Genomic DNA, 23,107 nt, shown 5'->3' with positions numbered 1-23,107 from the left:
ATAATTATGATAAACAGTGAATTTATGAGGAATAAAGGCACAAGATAAGCTTAACTCTAACAAATATATTTTATTCATTCATAAAACAAGCACAGCACCAGCATCTGCAGTAAAAGCTTCCTTATGCTGTCCGACAAACATGACTGAACCTTGCTTTGGAAGATCCACAGCTAAATGCTAGATGATTGTTTACTCTGCAAAGACATTGAGCCTTCAGCAAAGGCACTGAAATGGACAGCAATGGTGCCGAGGGTTATTTTATGATGGGGTGGGCACCTGCCCTCGAAAGAATGGACTGAGAGAAGCAATTCATTTCACGGAGACCACTGAAGAACCAAGAGTTAGATATATGACTATGTAAAGCCCTTTGACAAGTTACTAGTACTAATTAAATTTACTTTTCAATTAAATGGTCTAGAAATATGCAAGGCCTCTGAATTTAGCCACAGAAATAAATATCAGGACCCTGGATACTCCATAAGCGTATAATTGTGCTTCAGAGTCCACTTTATTTGGAGTGGTTATAGAGTTTTCTTTCCACAATTAACAGAGAACCAGGATGTGTGGCAGGAGAGAGCTTAACAATGTCAGAACTTCCTGATTAGAGAGTTTTCCAGTGGCTGCTCAAGTCATGCCTCTTTGTGTTTATGTCCTTATACTACATGACGTCAGAAGTGAGTGAATCCCTCTCTCTAAAGAAGGAGCAAAGGAAAGAAAAGACACCTCCAGACTGTCAGAGCAGTAAGCGAGTGAGGAAACTGGAATATCAGGGAGACCACCTGTGAAATCAGCAGCACGGAGGCAGAGCCCTATCTCACCTCAGCACTAGAGCCCCATAGCTCAAATGGCTCTATTAGAGATGTTTGATTTTTGCAACTCAGGCAGCCGACCTTGCAGGAGCCATAAATTTAAGCAATTCTGGTTTAACAGAGAAAGCACGAGAATATCAGGTAAATGCCCTGTTTCTTGCTGTTGCGGATATCCTATGTGCCCTCCTCCTTCTCACTGAGGAGGAAAAGAAAGAATACTCCAAAGTGAAACATGAGCATTTGATGCCCATTTCAAAGCCAGACAATATTACATATGAAAGGGGCAAACTTAATAGGAAGTGCCAGAAACAAGGGGAAAAACAGCTGAGACTTATTATTGCAGTTCACAGTCTTGTTGAACGTTGCAAATATGGAACGTTAAAAGAACTAATACGAGACAAGATGGTTGTTGGTATAAACAATCAGGTTATCAGCACAGGTTCAGTTAGACCCAGATCTCACACTAGCAAAACAACAGCAAAAGTGAGAATGCAACAACAGAGAAACTGCAATGTGGCTTACATGCTACAGCATAAGGAAGACTGATCCACTAGGAAGGGGTACTGCAGAAATGGATCTGGGGGGTCATAGTGGATCACAAGCTAAATGAGTCAGCAGTGGTAACACTGTTGCACAAAAAAAGAAAACATCATTCTGGGATGATTTTTCATTCATTTTCTGCAGAAAAGGACCTAGGTTCTGCAGAAAAGGACCTAGGGGTTACAGTGGACAAGAAGCTGGATGATAGTCAACAGTGTGCCCTGTTGCCCAGAAAGCTAACGGCATTTTGGCCTGCATAAGTAGGGGCATTGCCCTCAGATCGAGGGATGTGATCATTCCCCTCTATTTGACACTGGCGAGGCCTCATCTGGAGTACTGTGTCCAGTTCTGGGCCCACACTACAAGAAGGATGTGAAAAAACTGCAAAGAGTCCAGCGGAGGGCAACAAAAATGATTAGGGGGCTGGAGCACATGATTTATAATGAGAGCCTGAGGGAACTGGGATTGTTTAGCCTGCAGAAGAGAATAAGGAAGGGGTGGAGGATTTGATAGCTGCTTTCAACTACCTGAAAGGGGGTTCCAAAGAGGATGGATCTGGACCAGGGGTGAGCAACCTTTCAGAAGTGGTATGCTGAGTCTTCGTTTATTCACTTTAATTTAAGGTTTCGCGTGTCAATAATACATTTTAAACGTTTTTAGGAGGTCTCTTTCTATAAATCTATAATATATAACTAAACTATTGTATGTAAAGTAAATAAGGTTTCAGAATGTTTAAGAAGCTTCATTTAAAATTAAATTTAAATGCAGAGCACCCGGACTGGTGGCCAGGACCTGGGCAGTGTGGGTGCCACTGAAAATCAGCTCGCGTGCTGCCTTCGGCACCCGTGCCATAGGTTGCCTACCCCTGATCTAGACTGTTCTCAGTGGTACCAGATGACAGAACAAAGAGTAATGGTCTCAAGTTGAAGTTGGGGAGGTTTAGGTTGGATATTAGAAAAAACTTTCACTAGGAGGGTGGTGAAGCACTGGAATGGGTTACCTAGGGAGATGGTGGAATCTCCTTCCTTAGAGGTTTTTTAAGGTCAGGCTTGACAAAGTGCTGGCTGGGATGATTTAGTTGGGAATTGGTCCTGCTTTGAGCAGGGGGTTGGACTAGATGACCTCCTGAGGTCCCTGCCAACTCTGATATTCTATGATTCTCATAGACTTTAAGGTCAGAAGGGACCATTATGATCATCTAGTCTGACCCCCTGCACAATGAGATATATTAGCAGGAGTGTTGTAAGCAAGACACGAGAAGTAATTCTTCCACTTTGCTCCAATCTGATTAGGCCTCAACTGGAATAGTGTGTCCAGTTCTGGGCGCCACATTTCAGGAAAGATGTGGACAAAGTGGAGAAAGCCCAGAGAAGAGCAACAAAAATTATTAAAGGTCTAGAAAACATTAGTTCAGTTAAAAAATGGATTTCAATTAGTTGGTTTGCAGTTTTTTTTAAAAAGCACTATCACCTTTAAGGTACAACACCTACTGGTTTGCTTGAGTGGTGTCAATTTTCTCTGTAGTTGCAAGAAACTGAGACACTTAGAACTAAGCATTTTAGATTGTACCAAACAACGTGGTATGGTTCATGATGTACAGTGCAGTGAAGATGTAATGCATTATATTATTAATGCAAATATTCTACTACTTGCTTTGAATCAGAAGCAATATTCTTGCTTTTAGCTGTATAACTAAATGGGGACTAATTGCAAGGATTCCGTTCTCCACACTGCCTTTCCAACAACACAAAAGCAAAAAGTGTATTTAGGATCTCACTAGATATGGAAGACATCTGTTACTAAAGGACTTCATCCTAGACATTAATGTATTATACTTGATCTTAGCCAAGTCATCTGAATAGAGGAAGAACATTATGGAAGCAAAAATCAATTAGTATATGCTGCAAAACATCAAAAGGAATATGCTGTGGATGATGGGCAAATTGAATTTTGAACAGCAAAACTGATTGCCAAGAGAAGTTTATGCTCCCAGAAAACGTGGGTATTAGCCAGATCATCTTTTCTATCACTGCTACACAGTTTTCAGTTCTCCCTGTGGTGGTCTCACTTCTGTTTTACAAACCAGATAACAAAGGTCTTATTTAGTTTACATGTAATTCCACTTCAAATGTTGTAAAAAAGGAACTAACTAGAGGCCTTTCTCGGGATGCAAGAGCTTAGGAAGGGAGAAGAAATTTGTCTAGCTCTTCTAATGTCACCTGGAAGAGACTGAAACATCAAAGAGGCTTGCGACAGCATGGTCTTTCATATTTAAATGGGCATGTTCTAGATTTCAGTTTCATTTTTAACGTTTACTTAAAAATCCAGTTGTCATTATGCAGCTTTGAAACAGAGTTTCCCTTGCAATGATAATACAGATTTATTATGCTATAGAAACAGCACTAACCTGGTTTGTGGGGTAAGATGGCATGAAACCACTAGAAACCTGTGCTGCAGCTCCACCCACTGGTGGAGTTATGTTCACTCCTATGACTGCCTGTCCAATATTAAGAGGCATGGAGACTGGTGGTCCAGAGGGCCTCATAGGCTGTTGATTCACTGTGGCAGGCAATGAAATTGGATATCCACTTAAAGTAGGGACAGGAGCAGTTGGAAATTGGTTTAAAACATCAGGACTCACTGCAGGTACTCCTCTCTGCACAAGGAGAAAAATAAAGAGATAGCTATATGCATTACACATTTCAAATGACTTTCCTCCATCTGTACTCTTATTTCTCAACTAATTTTTTAATTTATTGAAACTAAGAATTGAAGAAGGACTGACTCCATGAATTTTCAGTCTTTTGCACACAAAAAAGGCAACTGAATTTTACACGATCAGGGTGAACCTACACATATACAATATGCTGGAACCGATACAGTTTACTGCTAGATCTCATACGGATCTATAGACTTACTTGATTCACTTACTAAAAAACACACACAAGAATTGTATCTGAATGCTCAAAATTTAGCACTGGCTGGAGCTCACTGAACATGGGTAGGTGCTACGCAAATTCCCCTCCCCCCCCATCTCTAACAATGTACATCAGTGCTTATCTTCACTGTCCCATCTCGTCTGCTCCTGGATTTCTTTTCTATCAACTTCTGATCATAGTGAAGTTTGCAAAACTTGAATGGTGGTTTTTGAGATTTCAGACAAGTTTCTATTAAACTAGGAACAGCCATGGCATTACACTATAATCTGACACAAAAGTTAAAACCTAGATTACACAGTCCAAAAAATTAACAAATTCACCCACTGCCCAGGTGCTCAGATAATCTAGTGGAGGGGCCCATATCACTTCCTAAATATCAGAGGGGTAGCCATGTTTGTCTGGATCTGTAAAAAGCAACCAAGAATCCTGTGGCACCTTATAGCCTAACAGATGCAAAAGCTTTTGTGGGTGAATACCCACTTCGTCAGACACGTTCCTAAATAGATAGTTATTCAGCATAAAAGAAAAGCCAACGCCAACACAAACTTAAATGAGTCCTGAAGAAGAAATAATAGCTATAAATGCAAAGGGTGACATCCTGGATTCATTGAAGTGAATGGGAGTTTTGCCAGGATTCATTCAGTGTATTTAATGCGTAGTATAATACAGGTACACGTGTCCATACACAACATACTGCAGAGACGTTACAAAAGTCAGTGACAGTTAAGCAAGAGGAAGTTAGACCTTTTTCCATTCCCCCAAAAGTCTGTCTCAGTCACTTGTACCTGAGTTACTGCTATCATAGCCAGGACAGTATAAAGCTCTTCTTTAGTAAGTTTTCCAGGTGTGGTACGATTGGTCAAGGCCCATATTTGTCCAAGGGTCTCCCTGGGAAGTCCAGATGACATCAGAATGGGATAGAGTTTAGCAGTATTTATTCCAGTAGGAGTCATAGTGGTTTCTAAAATTTTCTTATACAAATCTATTGAGGGAAACACAGTGTTGACGGATGAAAATAAATATTTTAAAGTGATTTTAAGATCATTTTTCTATTCTAACTATATTGTAATATTGTTGACAGGGAACGTTATCAATTTGATTAGGCATCAATGTTAAAGTTGGCACATAATACTAGAAGTTTAATCTAAATATAACTTCTCATTCTACCTCTACATTCAAATTCAAACAAGCAGGTGAAGGAGAAAAGAAGTTCCCCAAACAAAGCCCAAAGAGATAGGGAGAGAGATTTGTAAGTTACCAAGAAAAATGGAAAATGAATAAAAATACTGCACACTCCAGCACAACCCTACCAATTAACTGGAGGCCTGTCAAAAGCATCCTCCAGTCCCTTGCAAGGAGAACATAACATGCTGTATTAAACCAACTGCACCTAAATCGAGATAATTAGTAGTATTAATGTCTTAACTGATTTATCTTCTAACAAACCAACTACATCAAAAACCATCTGGCCAAAACATCCTATTCCCTGCAGTTTCAATACACAGTGCAATAAAACAAGTTGCTGACAGTGGTTATTTTTCAGAAATTTAGGAGACTCAACTCTGCCAGCTAACTGTGCTACTTCACACCACATTCTGGATGCTATATTCTGGCTGTTCCTCCAGGACTAAAGAAAATTACCTACGCCACAGCAGATTCTCTATACCTAGACAGAATGAAAAGCTTACATTCTAAGACAGACACCTGCTTTATTCAAGCGGAAATCAATTTATCAGTAAAACCGACAATCCATACAACACAACTAGTTCTCTCTATAAATTTCACTACATATTTCTATAATGAGGCCTCTGGATAATCCTTGTGTGAAGATAGCCAGAGCAGCATTATGTAGTTAAAATTCAGTGCAATCTAATCAATATTTAGTACAGCACTTCATTTTCTGTTTACTATGCTTCTGGCATATATAAGGCAAATAACCTTAAGAAATGAGCCTGCTTAATTACAAGAGGTACTGAAAGGAGACAGCTCATAAAAATGTAATACCAACAACGGCAATTCCTATTAAGATAATTTGCCATCCTTATAACCTCTAGATTTAACATTTACTATGTTTGAAGAAGCTCCTGCCTTCTCTGAATGCAGATAAAGCTACCAAAGACGTGTAGGACATCCAAAAACATGTTTTGGAATGCTTGCCAGTTTGTGCAATGAATTAAGACTGCCCTAACAAACACTATTGATCTGTGAAACTACGAAACAGATTAGCTAGGAATGTTGCAGAATTCCCATCCTGGGAGGTCTTTCAGACCCGGTTAGACAAACACCTGTCAGTGATGGTCTAAGTGTCCTTAATCCTGCTCAGCACAGGGGGATGGACTGGATGACCTTGAGGTCCCTTCCAGCCCTCCATGTCTATGATTCTCCAAAGCTATACTTGGAACAGATGAACTTGGTCATTACCACTGCTGCTATACCAGATCTAAGAAATACCATGTATAGTTCAGACAATAGCACCAATAACCTAGTTTTCCCAGGAGTGATTAAAAAAAAACAACAACTTGCTTTACAAATTAAATTAGCGATTGAGAAATTCATGAGTTGCTCTTCCTGCTTCTACTCAAAGAAATATATGTTGACATTAGTCAGCCGAAGTTTAATACTAAAATTTAAGACACAAACATCAGTGACTGCAAGTATGATGACTACTTCAGTAAATAATATCTTAAAGTTAAGTGTGTATTGCATTTAAACATCGCATGCTGATATGCACTTGGGGAAGTGTAACCATTCGTAGTCACACTCAATAACAATAACTCTGCAATGGCAGGTGACAGGACAAGATGACCCGATGGGTCTTTTGCCTGTGTTGTGCAGGAGGTCAAAGAAGATTGTCATCATAATCCCTTCTGGTCTTAAAATCTAATAATGTATTTTCTGATTCTATGGTGAAACCTGACTTGTGATCGTATGAACAGTACTGAGTAAGAACAAAGGGGACACCATCAGTCTTAAATACTCATACATAAACTGGTATTCCTCACTGTCAGAACCACACAACCTCCGACTCAAGCCAACATGAACTTGGAACAAAAACTACAGTACTGGAAAGCTTCTGTATCAAACCTGACTAAGTTTAGGGATTTGGAAAGTTTTTATTGTAGATGAAAAAAATACTGATTTGGGTAAGATATTAAGCAACACTGAAGTGTAAGGATTTTTATACTTTCTTCTTTAAATGATGTTTTAGCAGAATATTTTACCTGGAGCCAAGTTTTCATTGTAAATCCAAGGTGGCATCATTTGCTGGATTGGATCTTGGGAAGGGAATACTCCAACACCTAAAAGTATGCAATATATTAAAATAAGGAGACGAGAATCATTTCTGTGACGCAGTTTTTGGTATTTCAGCCAGCCCATTTCAGACATGGAATCATCTGGCTACATGAGAAACCAAAACCGATACTGCTACAAAATGACCTGAAACAGCAACAAAAATACAATTAAATGCACAGAATGAGATAAAGAGCCACTCATTTTCCAAACACATCTGTTTGATCAGGAACACAAGTCCCATCAATTCCAAACATTTCATAAATAGCAGTGGTTCTGCCATGCCTATTTACATAAATTTGATGGGCAGAACATTAAGGCTATTTGGGGAATAATTTAATTTAATCACACTGAAACAAGTTTAGGATTTATACTCTGTGTTGCACAGGTGAACTCCTCATGATAAAAGCCATTAACATCCATTAGACCCATCCCCTTACTTTCTTATCCTACCTAGTCATCAGCTCAGGAAGGTGGCATTGCTGCTGTTGTCACTGCAGAACTCTAATGCATTCTGTCCTCTCCAGTCCCCTGTAACTTGAATACTTCACTCCTCAGACTCAAACATTATGTTAATTTCCCCGCTTTGTTTCACCAAGTTTGACCCTTCTCAGTCCCTGTTCTGATTCACCCTTCAGCAGATTTCATCTTCACTTTGGACTTAAATCAACATTGTGACAAGTCCTTTGACCCCTTTTCTAAACTGCCACCTTTCCCATTCATACTCATTCTTTCCTTCATCATGATCAATAAAACCTGCTCTTTTATTTCTTGTTTTTCTTATAATATTCCCTACACTGACCACTACCTGATTGCAGCAGAAGACTCCCTCCCATCACCTGACTGCTCAGAAAGTGACCTTCCTTCCCTCTGAAGAACCCAAATCCTGCTTGTCTCTAACCTGTTTTGCTTGCTCCCTCCTTTGCCTGGCCTTTCCCACACAGTTACCTGCAACACTTCCCTATCCTCAGCTCTCATATACCTCAAGATCTACTTGGTTTACAGAGCAGCTGTGGGACTCTGTGCATACGAACTGATGCACTGAGGAAAGCAGTGATGAATGTCCCATATTTGTTCTTGATCTCCTCAGACTCTACAGGGATTCCCAGTAAGAGAAAGTTTAATTTCTACTTATCCCTAATTCCAAAGCTGCTAAGAACAGTCACTCCCCTCTACCACACCAGCAATTCTCTTCACCCAGCCAAGTAAGAGGCAATTTGCTTTCTTCTTTCAATCTAAGATTGCCCTAACTTGTAATTTTTCCATCACCCGTAACAGCTCATCCTCAGGCATTCCCTCCATTTTCTCATCTTCTCCTTTCACTTCCCTTCCATTTTTGCTTCCACCAGAAATTTCTGATATAATCTCGCCCCTAAAAAAATCTCCCCATCCCTTGACTCCTACATTACAGCAGATTGATTTACCTCTTAGTAACTTCCAATTCTCTGAAGTTTGCACCGTCCAGGAACTTCTTGGGATGATTCCCTTGTCCCCACTATCACTGTATTACTGCTAACCCTACCTCCCTACTTGGAATGGTTGCACTCATTCTTCAAATCCTTTAACAATATCCTGGACTATTTTCAATGAGGGTTTCTACTTGGGCTACAGAACAGAAGTGTTCTTCTATATTTAGCTAGCTTCTGCTTTTCTGAAATAGAGCCTCCTTCTCCCACCTCACTAAACTTGGTCATGGTGAATCATTTCATCCTCTTAAGCAGAGTCCATATGAAAGCAGGCATCTCTGGCACCTTCCTGTCATGGGTTCTTACCTATGAAATTCCTGACTCTGGTAATAACTCCTCTCCTTTCACACAGCTCTTAGCTGTTGGTGCCATAATCTTCCCTTTCTGTAGCTCCTATTTTCTGGACTGCATTTCTGTCTCATGAACTTTCCATTGATTCTCAGATCATTCAGAAATACCTTTTCTTCCTTCTTTGTCTCAATATCTCTTTTCTCATACCATTTTAATCTTTGCAGCTAACTAGAGTGTGCCAAGTTTGTACAAGAGACACAATATCACTACTTTACATTAATTGAATTGTAAACAAATACAGCTCTTATTTCACAGTGTGCATTACAATTGTATTTTATTTCAAATTACAGAGTAAATGGATAACTTGAGCTACTAAAAAGCATTATCTGAAAACAGAGTGATTTAATTTCGTCTTGTAACCAGTAATTGGTGGGTGTGGGGGTTTTTTGTCCATTGGTGAGGTCCCAACTATTAAGAGCAATGTCATCAAACAGCAATCAAGGTGGCATATAGAAAAATTAATTGAACTAAAGTACTGGCAAGACACCACAATCCCTTAAGAAAGTGCCAACTTGAATTTTTAAACTTAATTATCTACATATTTTTTAAAATTGACCTGTGTTTCAAGAACGGAGGCCGTGCAAAGCTATGTCCATGTCTCCCCATATTTGAACACCCTGGAGTTCAATATCTGAGGCTGTCACCAAGCACAACTTTAGAGCAGTATCCAAACATACCAGTCAACACCTTTAATCTGTTTTGGTTCAACAGTTAAAGTTCTCTGTAGTTTGCTCCATAGTCAACAATACTAAAATCACATCTACAACAAGAAGCTGCTTAGTTAATATTGTACTGTCAAAGTATTGACGTAGAATTGCATTTGTACCTGGTCCAGCTTGTGAAGTTTTGACTTTTACAAAACAGGCTTTAAAAACAAAACAAAAAAAACATGCCAGGCTAATGGCTATAGTATAATATTGCTCAGACAAATGATTTAACTTAACTAGAACATTTCCCCCTCTAGCAGTTGGGTGAAGACCCATTCTTCAGTAATAAGTTTGTCATGCAGGTTTTTTTGGGTCCACACCCTCTCCCATGCCACCCAAATTAATAAAAAAATATAAAGTACACACAAATAGGTTTTGTTGAAATAAGAAGACAGAATATTTTAAAACAGCAGAGTATCTGTTTAGAGAAACTTGTTAAAATGTTTATAGTATATGCATGGTGGAAAGGATTCAGTGTAAATTCATGTATGTGTTACTTGCAGTCAGGCGCGAGAGGTATTGCATATTATTCAAACAGGCATTCAGAGCAAAATAATTTAGCATTTGCCGTAGAATTAGTGTGCAAGATGTTAGCATTCAAGCTGCATTCTATCAGATTTACACTTTGTCAAATGTTTCATTTGCTCACCACACTCTTCAACTGCTATGTTTTGTTGTGAAGCCTTGTACACCTCTGCAGCGGTGGTACCACTTACAAGTCCACCTACAGCATTCCCGTTATTCACGGTTACACTGGGATGAACTTGGCTTGCAGCTGAGGCTTTATGCTCAATTTCAGATGTTTTAAGTTTGGTTTGCTCCTGTCCAGATGCACTTAAATCATAAATTAAGAGCGAGTCCTCCAAGGAATGGCCTAGACAAACAGCAGGAGGAATTACTTTTATTTGGTTAATCAGCTTTGTACGTATTCTCCCCCCAAATCATAATCCCACTCCCTCAAGGCAAAGATGTGTCAAGTCATATTTAATAGTACCAAGTAATACGACTGATGGCTGATTCTCCAGAGCACTATCTGTGTTCACTCAGGACATCAATGCAATTCAGGTCAAGCATCTTCTACTAGACCTTGAGCCTGCCCAGCACAGGTGGTTGGCAATGTACTTTTTTTCTTATGCTTGTAATAAGCAGAACAGGAAATATACTTATTGTTGCACAGCCATCTAGTCACTCCTGACTAGTAGCAGGAATAAGGGCTAATGGCCTGATTCAATGCCCACTGATGTCTATCGGAAACTTTACATCGATTGGATCAGCCCAGAGAGGGGAATGTGAAGTCAAGCTCCACACCGGCATAACAAGGTCTACGTTTATGTCCATCTTTCACCTCTATTTTTCCCCGCACTTTGGCCTCTTATGAATAAAGGAGATGGCACACAAGAGGCTTCAGACTTAGCTGTTTATAATGAAAAGTCACATGCATCCTACTTAGCTTCCCTTGGGCACATAGAAATTCTCCATTTACACGTGCAAGAACGTAGCCACCTGTCTCGGGCTAGGGGAGAAGGAATTGTGGGATCAATATCAATTATCTTCCCCTCTAGTTCAGAATGCTGCCACCCTAAACTATAGAAAGGTTTTGGTACAAGAATGATCTTAAATCATCTGCTAAGTGTGCCAATTCCCCTCCCCCCCGCCCCGCCATGAGCAGAATTTTATTAGGAATTAATACAAAAAAAAACTTGTTTCAATGTAAACATTTGTCATTTACCAGTATGTAATTCTGGATTACAAAAGGGAGCGTTAAAGCGAGGTAGGCAGTGCTTCCATGTAAATGCTATCTCCAGTTGTAGAGCTAATGAAGAGTTACCTGTTTTATGGGTTTTGTGCGAAGATGTAGAGGTAGAGAAATAAGGAACCTGCCCAATGGTATCATGCAGGATAGAAGATACTGGAATCTGGACTGAAGGCAGAGGTTTGACTAGAGCCTTTTCTGAAAGCAGTTGCCGAGCCTGGGTGGTAGGATGGTAAGACTGAAAAGAGGACTGAGGCACCAATGGTGGGGTTTCAACAGACCCTTGTATAAATTCACTAAATTCTTCATCATCAAGAAAAGCAGAGGGTTGGGAGACAGATACAGTAGAATGTGATGGCATAGGGTGATCTGTAAAATGGAATGAACACACGCAATGGAAGGCAATGAGGTAAAGAAACTTGGTTGGGTGGAAAGGTAGGGGAAACAATTTCTAAAAATGGCAATTATTAAATGTAAAAAACAGAGGTTGGGAAAAGTCAAAAGTATATGCAGAACTATTTGACGAAAATAATGAGAATATTTACCATTCTATCAATCGACCACACTAATGCAAGGTAAACTTCAACTGCCTTTTTCCGCTATAAACCCCCTCTTCCAGATGTTTATAACTTGGCCAGTTGGGTTGAAACCTGATACTTCCACAGTCTGTATTAAGGTTTCCCCACCTCTTATATGAAGGAAATTTAAAACAAATTTAACCTGTGCTCCTGTGTTTAGAGCAGTGGATTGGGACTCAAGATACCTGCATTCTTTTCCCAACTCTGCCAGTAATTTATTGTTACACTTTAGGCAAATCACTAAACCCTCTTTTTGCTCAGTGTCCCAATCTATGAAATAGGGCTGATATTGACTTTGGTAAAGCACTTGGAGTTACTTAGATGAAAGGTGCTACCTAAATGCAAAGTACATTAAACAGATTTGAAGTAATCACCAGGTCATTCTTACTGGACAAGACAGTCTAACGTGAATAGTGATTTTGGATGCCCAACTTGAAACACCTTAATATGTCCCCATCCTTTGAAAATCAGGTCCCTTTAAGGTGTTTCAAGTTAAGACCCTAAAAATTCAGGAACCCAAATTCACTAGCCACTTGAAAATCTTGGCCACAGTACTCAAGTTACGTCATTCTAAACAGATCTATTGTTGAACAAAATGGCAGTTCTAGAGCAATTTGGCCAGACTCAAGAGCTATAATGGGAAAAATAAATACCACTTTTATAGGCAACAGTCTCTCAAGGCAACACAGTATATGTCAAGCACAGCATGACCATCATTGACTTTATTTACATGCATTTGGACTAACCCCTTTATCCTCCAAGGGTTCTGTTTCATTGTACCACTTAGGCGTATTTCCATCAACACAAACAAAGCCTTTAAATAAATCTATTTTTTAGGTAAGGGTAGGTGGTCATGCTTTATTCCATGTACTGTATACATCCTTAACAATAACTAAGGGGTGCCGAATACTAGCAAATTCACCTTAAATTAGCAAATTCACCTTAAATTACACTAATGTATTGCCAAAGTTTCTACTTCAATTCTACACAATCTTTAACTAAAAGCCAGCCTTTAATTAAAAACTAGGCAACAAATTTTTGCTGTCCCACAACTGGTCTCTCGAGAGGTTTCAACAATGTCCTTTATTACAGGTTTCTGCTCAGCTTGGAGAAAGCTTGTATAGGGGTCAAACTAGAAGTGCATTAACCATAATAAACACTGCTTTCCAAGTGAGTTTTCACAGAGGAAAACTGAAACATGAAAAGTACAAGAGGCAGCAAATGCAACTTCCAGACAAGTTATTCACCACAGTAGCACAACAGCACATAATTTCACAGAACTATCTGCACTCAAGTGACAGTTCCTTTAATGCAACACCTTGAGAAATAACACCAAGAGTTTTTGACCACTGGTTTGAACCCAAGAAAAATTCCACACATAAACAAGAAGTGTGAACAACAGCCTTTTACAGGAATAAAACAGCATCAAAATACTGTCTTGTTCTCAGCAACATTATTCTGTTCCATAAAGTTGGTTTAAATCCTGCACTGTGTTGCTGAATATCCACATACTTCATGTCACTCCTTCAAATCCTGGATTTTTATCTTCTGTATCAAGTTATTGAACTAACTCATCTCAACTGTCCGCTTTTCCAACAGTTATTTTTCCCAAGTCTGGATTATTGTGACATACCTTATTTATCTCAAGGACTTCATGTTCAGTAACACCATTAATTCCTTTAAATGGAGTTTTAATATAAACTCCATCATTTAAGCATCAAATGAAAGCTATTGTGGATGACCTCTTGATTTTTCATATAATATAATGATGGTTTATTTGCTCTCTTTCCTACAATGATTTCTAATTTTGGCAGCTGATTTAACAGACTCTGATGCAAACATGTTGAGCCACTAGCAACCCATAAGTTTGGGAGATATAAGAAAAGTAGCACTGGGTAATTCCACCATACCTCCATGTAAAGGACTGACTGTGCAGCAGGAACTCGCTACATCTCCATCCTGTAGTTTGAAATTAGGTCCCACTAGAACAGATCTGATAGATTTAGTGTCGTCTATATACAAAACAAATCCACTACAAACACCACCGTTCAAGGTATTTCCACTCAACAGTGGTTTGTTTATCAGGGATGATGGGCTCAAATAACTTTAGACTTTGCAGTTCAGATCTATCGCTACTGTAAGCGACCACAGGTAAAACACCCAGTTTTTAAACAAAAGTCAAAATGAAATCTGTTGTTGGAACACTTGTCAAAAATTCATAAGATGACAAGGTAGAAAGGGAATCTCCACTCATTTGAACAGTTTTCTTCTCTGTTTCCTTGTACTAGTCAACATTTCAGTAGTACAGTTCAGAAGAACAGTGCTAGGGAATTGTCAAACTTGCTAGACAGCGAAAAGTTATTTCATGAACTTGTGAGCAACTTGAAGACCACCAACAAATAGCAGTCAGAGAGAAGACACAGTGATGGAAAAATCATCCGGGGACAAGCTTAGCTAATTGAGGCTTCATTTCAGGGAAGACAAAGGAGTTAGTTGTGGGGAACTTAATATTTTTCTCTTTAGAGGGAATATTTTATGAGGTCAATTACTACTAATGTAATAATTCCTCTGAAAATGGATTATTAAAGGCTTTCAATTTCCCCATGTCCAGGTAACAGAATCTGACCAAGCTATTATAGTATTGTGAAATAATTTTATAGTGTTTTGATACTACTTAGCATGTATATAGTGCTTTTCAGCTTCAAAGCACTCTACAAACACTAATTAGTCATTTGACTAGAAACAATTATAACATTTAGAAGTGCAATGTATGAGGGAAGTTGGTAGATGCTACAGCTCAGTGTTAATATTCAAATTAAAGTTGTCAGATTGGTATTTTTAAACAAAAGCTTAACAAGTTGTTTGACGAAATATTAGATCACAACTTTTACCCATGCATTTTATAAAGCATACTGCAGCTACAATGAAAGCTTCAGTTTACTGAATCATATGCAATAACCAGTTCAATTCAGACTGTCTGAATACAAAACAACTCCATGAATTAAAGGTCCTTACGGACATGAAGCAGTATAATATTGCAGTCTTATTTTCAACCAAAAATAAAATACCTGGTTTTTTTGGATGTGATGCTGGAGTGGGATGCATTTTAGCATCTCTTGAAAACCCATCTAAGTTTCCCTTAATAGCTTCCAAAGCATCATCTCTGCTCTTCTCACCTGTCTGAAACATGATAAAAGTTTCTCTGAAAGTGTCACAGTACAACAACTCGGAATCTTCTTCCAACATTCACAAGTGTTTTGTTTGAAAAAGTAGCAATGTATGTTAAAAAAAATAATCATACAAATTAAGCTCCATTTTCCAGTGATGGCTTCAGTAAAGCATAAACAGAAACCCCTTTACTTACAACAGGATTTATTCAACAGGTTATACAATGACAACAGCAAAAGTTTTTCACCCATTGGCATTTACATGCCTTCAGATGGGAATGAAAAGAGTTAATATGTCCAAGTTCTGGAAATTTACTGTTTAACAAGAATCCTTGTACTGTTGTGATTACTAGGTATAAAAATTTACCCAGTTGTAAGCTCAAATGTAAAAAGTACGTGAAAATTCATAACACGTCACAATAACCTACAACTTTTTGCCTGCTTGGAAATTAACCACAGAAAACAGGTCAAGCTGTTTTCAATAATGAACGTTCTGAACACGTGCAAGAGACCCAGAGAGAGAAACTGTATTAATACAAACAAAGAGGGCCTGCTGATATTGTTCTAGGACTGTTGAAATCATTCTTGGTAAAAACAGGAGATGTGGAACCAGAAATTAATTAACCAATATTGGTGTGGTGAATATTAAGCCTAACTGGTGCACAAAATAATGAAGGGATGAGCTATGCCACACCCCTTTTCCCTTCTTTTGGAGTTCTTCAAGAGAGACTTTGAAAAAAATCTCATCACCTTCCCCAATGCATCCCAGCTCATCTCATCTTCCATGACCCCAAAACGGAGCAGATCTGATCGGAAGACTTTCTTCCTGACAGAGAAGCCATTAGGCCTTACTCTTGTTCAAGAACTTTTGTTTTTCACTTGTGAGGCCTAAGAATCATGTCATTATGACAGCCAGTCTTCAGCCCATCACAGGGATACGCAATTGCCAGCACTGCACAGGCATGTGAGATCCTGTTCTCCCTCCCCTCCTTTTGTGTTATGTTCTGCACACCCTTCCTTCCTCCTATTTTCTCTCTCACTCTCTCGGCTTTTCATCAAATCCTGAAATCAACTGCACTGTATTAGCACAGCAAGTTGAGATAACCATAATCCTGCCCTAAGGAGAAAAGACTCAGATAACATCCCTGATCAGAATATAAACCAGGGGCCGAGCAACAGGTGGGGTAGTTGACCTGCCAGCCAGAGCATCCATTTGTAACTGACCACCTATCCAGTATACCAAAAAAAATCAACAAAAGCCATATTCCCCCACCTTTTCTGTCCTCTTTCTCCTCCACCTTGTGTCTGTCTCTTAAAAACATAAGTGAAAACCCTTCACACATCAGGACTGAGTGTAAAATTAACTCTTGCCTTTTCAAAGAAAGGTTGTTGCTTAAACAAATGACTGATATTTTGCCTCCAAAAGGAAAGCGACTTTAGTAGGTTTTAATTAAGTTTGTTTTGCATAATCAGTGAATTCCAGCTTCAATATAAATGGTTGTTTTAATTTCTTGTGTTTTATCAATAAACTTTCAACTTCAGAATGAATGATTTTGGGTGTTTGCCAAGGAACCAAATAAACCAAAGCCTCTGCAGAAAAAAACCCTGAACCAAAGTAGCACTGTTTTAATGCTGGACACCAAAGGAGTTTATAAACACTTATCTCATTTGGTCCTTGAGATCAATACAACAGTATTCACTTGAACTGTGCCACAGCTTGAGAGCAGGGAGTCCAACTAATGAACATACTGATATTTTTATGTATCGTAGAAGCCTATTTTGCTCCCAGATTAGGTGGTTGTCCTTTTCAAAAGCAGATGGATTGTTTGTTGAGCTACTACTCACAGGAAAAAGGGATTCTCTACCCTCAGACCTAGGTCTTACAACATTCACCTACTCAGACCACAGTGGCAGGAAAAGAGGCACTACTATAAAGAGCACCGTTTCTGTCTGGTTACAAATGTTACAACAGCACAGAAGACAGTCTCCCCTTAGAGCAGCGGGGAGATGCAGAAGGGTGAAGTTATCAAGACAACAAGGGAAACTGATTCATTTTGCAATACCACATTTGTCTTCTTTTCATTACATAGCACCAAGACAGGTGCTATGTACAAAGGGTTAAACATATCAGATGTTTTCAAGCTCATTGATAACTAGACTCCCACTGGACTTCATCAGGCTTCAGATCAGGCCTTCAGTTGGGAAGGTGTATGAAAGAGGAATCTATTTCTTCCCTAATATATAAAAGATTTTTTTTTTAATCTGTTGGTTTATATTTAATCTGAAAAATCAATAAATGCTGTTTATGATATACCTTTGGTTTCACACTGCTCAAGAGTTTCAGCTTTTGTTTCTGCTCTTCAAATTGGCGTCGTTTTCTCTCTTCTTCTAAGAATTTTTGCTGGTGTTCAAACCTTTTTCTAAAGTGAAACAATATAAAAATTAAGCATTATTTGATGACAACTTCCATGCCAACCTTCTGAATATTGGTAACTTGGTTTTCACATTCCTTTCCTTTTTCACACAGATGCTTTGGCACGCACTTTCCTACAGTCTCAAAGTTGGCAGAAAATAGCATATGCCATCATGAACCTCATACACAGCCTTCAAAGACAATGGAATGATCTGCAACTAGCTTAATGTTTTATAATCTTAAATTCAAGAGGAATGTCTCTATAGGACGGTAGTTTTTATTGCACACAATAAGCTGGAGAATGCCTCCCCCCCAACCTCATATAAGATTTTGCCAGCGGCATTAAAGCATCACTTACTGTTGCTCTTCTGCAAATTGTTTCTGCATGTCGGGGGTGTATTGTGGAGCTGCTGGGCGCATTCCTAAGAAAGAAGCCTGTCCCATAAAAGACATTCCAGTTGCTTGCATAGCCCCAAGGGGCATGCCACCCTATAACAATAAAATAGGTCTATGTTATGTACAGCAATATAAAAATCCAGCATCTGTACTACATCAGTTTGTGAACTAGTTCGAATCCATAAAAATAAGCAGGGCCAGGTCTGCTCAGTACTTGCACACAAGACCTCCAGAGACAATTCAGGTGCTATGCACTGCAAAAAAAAAAAAGCACTGGTTATTCAGCAGGTAGCATTCCTCTCAGTCAGGACTGAACCAATGCCCCTAGACCAGTGGTTCTCAACCAGGGGTCTGCATACCCCTGGGGATATACAGATGTCTTCTAGGGGGTACATCAACTCATCTAGATATTTCCCTAGTTTTACAACAGGCTACATAAAAAGCACTAGCAAAGTCAGAACAAACTAAATTTTCATACAGACAATAACTTGTTATTGTTATTCAGTATAAGCTGAAATGGGAGTACAATATTTATATTTAAATTGATTTATTTGAAAGGGGTATAGTAGTCTGGAAAGGTTGAGACACACTGTCCTGGACGGTAGTAGGAGGGTGCTGGATTTCTGGACAAAAAAAATCATGATCCTCACTACATAAATAAAAAATCTATGAAACTTTTCTCAAGAGTGGGGGGTTGGATTAGATGACCTCCTGAGGTCCCTTCCAACCCTGACATTCTATGATTCTAAGTGTCATGACCCAAAGTGTCTCCTCTTTAACTTCAGTATTATTTTCTTCTTTTCTTCCTATCCTAAACTACTGTGCAGTGTTTGTGCTGTGTTAAAAAAACTTCACATTCCACACAAGCGGTGTACAAAATAATTCCTAGACATGTAGTTTGAACAGTCAGTCAAGTGTGTCAAATACTTTTGGATCCTTTTGTATAAAATGCATGTGTAAGTACACACACAAGATTTCATAAACAAGATTTCTTGTTGGGTAAATTATTATTTTCACTGATTTAGGAAATAAAATCTAGTGATTTTATAAAATTTATTTCTTAAAATGTTATGACATTCTTTTACATATATTCCAATATAACCATTTCCTAAACAATTATGTTTTCAGGATCAATTTATACATGCATTGATTAAGTTAATGAACATTAACAAGATATTGCTAGTTGTATGGACAGATCTTTGACCAGTCCATTTTCAGTTGGGTCACAGCTTTAACACTTGTTTTCAGGTTCCCTTGAACAAAACAACATTTTATTTTAACGTAAGGACTATATTATGTCACTTAAGTTTATTAGGTAGCTGATGCTTGAAACTACCCTATGAAATATAAAAACTGTAATGAAATATTGTTATGTCAATGGTTCTGTAATCCAGGATGATGAGATTTTCATCCATAAATTAAGCTACTGTTACCATTGCTGATGTACTCAAAAATCACACAAAGTGAAAGCAGTAAATGTTTTATCTTATTATTTCTAACCAAATGCTCTGAAAAATATATTTTTCTTCTGAAGTTTTGTAAAATTCGTTATCCATTAAAGCAAATAAGGGGCAAAAATATAGTTATATTCAATTTGTTATTTAACTCAACTTTATTAGATTAATGTTTACATGATTAGACAAGTGGAGATTTACATGTAAGAGTGGTGGGCACTAGAGGATAAACAAATGAGAAGGTTTTGAAGAAATATATCAACCCCCCGCCCCCAAGTGTTAAGTTCCTCACATCATATTGTGCACTATACTTTACTCTTACTTCTCAACAATTAGCAATACAAAATGCACGTCCCCCCCCCACACACACACAGCGTGGGAAGAAACCTTGTGAAGATTATGAGGAATTATGTAGGAGGAAAGTTACTTCAAGTGTGCAAAAAGGAAAGAAATTCAATACCAAAACTGTAGGAGGAAAAACAATTTGGAAAACTGATTTAATCAAAAGAGAGGAAATGTACAGTATTAAAATGTCCAAAATGTTCGCAGTTCCCTGAGGCCTTGAGGCCTTGTTTGATTAATTTGTGAACCGCCACATATGCTTACAGTATTCTATAGGTAACTAGTATATATAAATGACAAAAAACGTACAAAGCTGAAATCACAACATGGGTGATCATAGTAAATATAATGAACACAGGCCAATGGATGTTCCCTATAAAGAGCTCATTTCAAACACTGGATAATATACTGTTTTGGTAGACAGTGAATAGTTATGAATATAAAGAAAAAAGAAAATAGGAATGGTGAAACAAGGTGAAAAGACAAAAAGAGTGTGCTGTTGGAGTTGTAGATGATAGAAGCTATTTAACACTAAACACTGAACCATAGTGAAGGCAGCATCAGGAATATTTAACACAAGGAATGGTTTTCAACCTCCCTCTTATACTGAGAGTTTTGTTTCCATTACTGCTGAGAGCCATCTTCCCTCCTGCAGAAGGGCCTTTCTCTTAGCAGTGTTTACTGCAGCAACAGATACAAGAAGTGGAAGTCCAAGTTCTGACATCTAAGAGCAAACTACAATACCCAACGTCTTCTCCCCCCATACCCTTGTTCATTACTGCTCTCAGCTACGATAGTGAATAATGCACACTGAGCTCCCATTGCCTCACCCACTCCCCAAGCTACTTATCCAGATCACAAGGACACAAGTATCATGGCAATTATAAAATGCTTTCAGAGAGAAGATTGGGAAGCCAAAATAATGCAATGCAATAAAGACACCTGCCTATAGGCTACTGTCCATCTCTTCATTCTGAGGCCACCTCCTCCACTATCCTTCCACCGCAGCAGCGGCAGAACCCTTGACACTTCTGACTTCAGAGGCCTCTGTCAGCTGTCAACAGCCTTACTGACACATACATTCAAGTATCTATTTCATTTCACATCTGCTGAAAACAAATGTTACTCACGTACCTGCATGTTCATCGGTCCAGGAGACATCTGAGAGCCGTAATTCATTCCCATCATGCCTGGCATATTAGATTGCATGACAGATACCATCGGAAATCCTGGCTGTTGAATAGGAATCATACCTACAGCGGAACATTAAACACTGATTAAGTCCCCAATTGGTTCTAAAGTTCATCTTTCAAATTAAACAGATAGAGGAAAGGAAGGAGCGACTGGCAGTTCTGCATAAGTTAATACAAGGGCTCTTTACTCAAGGGTGATTTGGTGCATAGAATGACTACAACATAGGCAGCAATAAAAGGATTTTGCATTTTAAGAAAAGAAGGTTCCAGGACATCGTCACAAGTTAAGCTGAGGGCGCTTCTTCCATCTCAACTGCTCTTTGAAAGAAACTTGGGATTTTCTTCCCTTCTTTGATTTTAAAACTGTAGTTTCCAAAAAATAACCAACTTGTGCTAGTAGCCCATTCCACGATTCTCCTGAAAGGATTATTTCTTATAACATAGTTCATACGACTGTCTAGGCATTATTGATACATTTTGTCCACAGCGAAGGTTTTACCTTCTCAGTTGACTGGACAACTTGTGTGCACACAGGAGTGTTTACCCCACGTAAAAGGTTTAACCAGTTGAAACATCTTTCAATAAAAGCTTGATTTAAATAAGATTGGACAAATCAGCCAGAAATGTATTAATTCATTGAGTAAAACTAAAAGGATTAAAACAGAGATGTAATATTTTTAGAATATTATCTTAGCAGACACAGACTGATTACAATATAGTCACTGCCAGTAAAATAATTATAGCCATGGGTAATTTAACATTACAGGTACAATTGCCTGAGAAAGGATGCAATTGGCTCAGGAATTATCAGTGAAGCTTCAGCAGCATATTACTGAGCCAATCAGTACTAAGTGAAAGGATGTCCTCCCATTCCCATATTTTCCATTAGTTAAACAAGTAACTGAGGAATAAGAATAAAAATTATTTAAGGTGAGGTTTCTTAATTTAATAATACTTTGCACTTATGCCATGCCTCTTGTTCAAGATTCTGACTATGCATTGCAATTATTTACTAGGCCTTACAACACCCATATGATATAGGCATGCAGACCGGTAGACTGAAGTACACAGAAGTTAAATACCTTATCCCAGTTCATACAGTAATTCAATGACAGTCAGGAACAGAACTCAGAAGTTCGGACTCCCAATCCCCTGCTCTAACCTACAGAGCACACTGCCTTCCCAATGAGATCCAATATTAGTTATATGGGAAATTTTGTAAATAAAAATATAAGATTCAGATTAATGTTACTGAGTAGGAGGGAAGAAGTGAAAAACAGAGCTAACAGGTGAGCTTATTATTCCCAATTCTAAACTTCAGGAAAGAATGCAAAGTTACTATATATCTGACTTAGATTGCTTAACATTAACTTCTACACAAAGAAAGGGCAACTAAAATGTTCAGAATCTGAAGTTCATACTTACCTCCTGGTGGGCCGATACCACCTGCTACAGGAAACATAAAGCTGAAAATAAATAAATAAATAAAAGCATGAGCCTATGACTTGGTATCTAAATAATTGCTCAAGGACTGAGCTACTGAGAATGCAAAAGTTACCCCAGGTCTTTGACTCCCACTGCAGTACTATATCCCAAACTGCCTCATTTGCTCAGTCCAAAACATTTTCCCAAGCTGTGACCCACAGAATTAACCACAGAACCTTCCTTTCTCCATTAGAAATCAGAACAATTGCTGATAACGATTATC

At 38.5% G+C, this 23,107-nt stretch overlaps 1 protein-coding gene across 8 annotated transcripts in view; it reads right to left on the bottom strand.

The window, feature by feature from the left end:
- Positions 1 to 22,886, bottom strand: part of SYNRG (synergin gamma) — a 60,630-nt gene extending 37,744 nt beyond the window's left edge. For 4 of the 8 annotated variants that reach the window (XM_032779360.2, XM_075074099.1, XM_075074100.1 and 1 more), the window contains exons 1-10: positions 22,825 to 22,886; positions 21,341 to 21,459; positions 18,373 to 18,503; positions 17,916 to 18,021; positions 15,503 to 15,614; positions 11,932 to 12,225; positions 10,753 to 10,977; positions 7,510 to 7,587; positions 5,074 to 5,270; positions 3,757 to 4,005 (exon numbers count right to left, since the gene is read on the bottom strand). In XM_032779360.2, the coding sequence (XP_032635251.1) occupies positions 3,757 to 4,005; positions 5,074 to 5,270; positions 7,510 to 7,587; positions 10,753 to 10,977; positions 11,932 to 12,225; positions 15,503 to 15,614; positions 17,916 to 18,021; positions 18,373 to 18,503; positions 21,341 to 21,459; positions 22,825 to 22,861 (1,548 nt within the window). In that variant the 5' untranslated portion in view covers positions 22,862 to 22,886. Of the gene's footprint in view, positions 1 to 3,752; positions 4,006 to 5,073; positions 5,271 to 7,509; positions 7,588 to 10,752; positions 10,978 to 11,931; positions 12,226 to 15,502; positions 15,615 to 17,915; positions 18,022 to 18,372; positions 18,504 to 21,340; positions 21,460 to 22,824 lie in introns of all 8 variants that reach the window. The other 4 variants (XM_075074104.1, XM_075074105.1, XM_075074098.1 and 1 more) reach the window with 3 other exon arrangements.
- Positions 22,887 to 23,107: the final 221 nt, after the last annotated feature.

The sequence above is a fragment of the Chelonoidis abingdonii genome, chromosome 20 (assembly GCF_003597395.2).
Source record: "Chelonoidis abingdonii isolate Lonesome George chromosome 20, CheloAbing_2.0, whole genome shotgun sequence".
NCBI lineage: Eukaryota > Metazoa > Chordata > Testudines > Testudinidae > Chelonoidis > Chelonoidis abingdonii.
The sequence above is the reverse complement of the archived record's forward strand: the minus strand, read 5'-3'. Positions and strand labels throughout refer to the sequence as shown.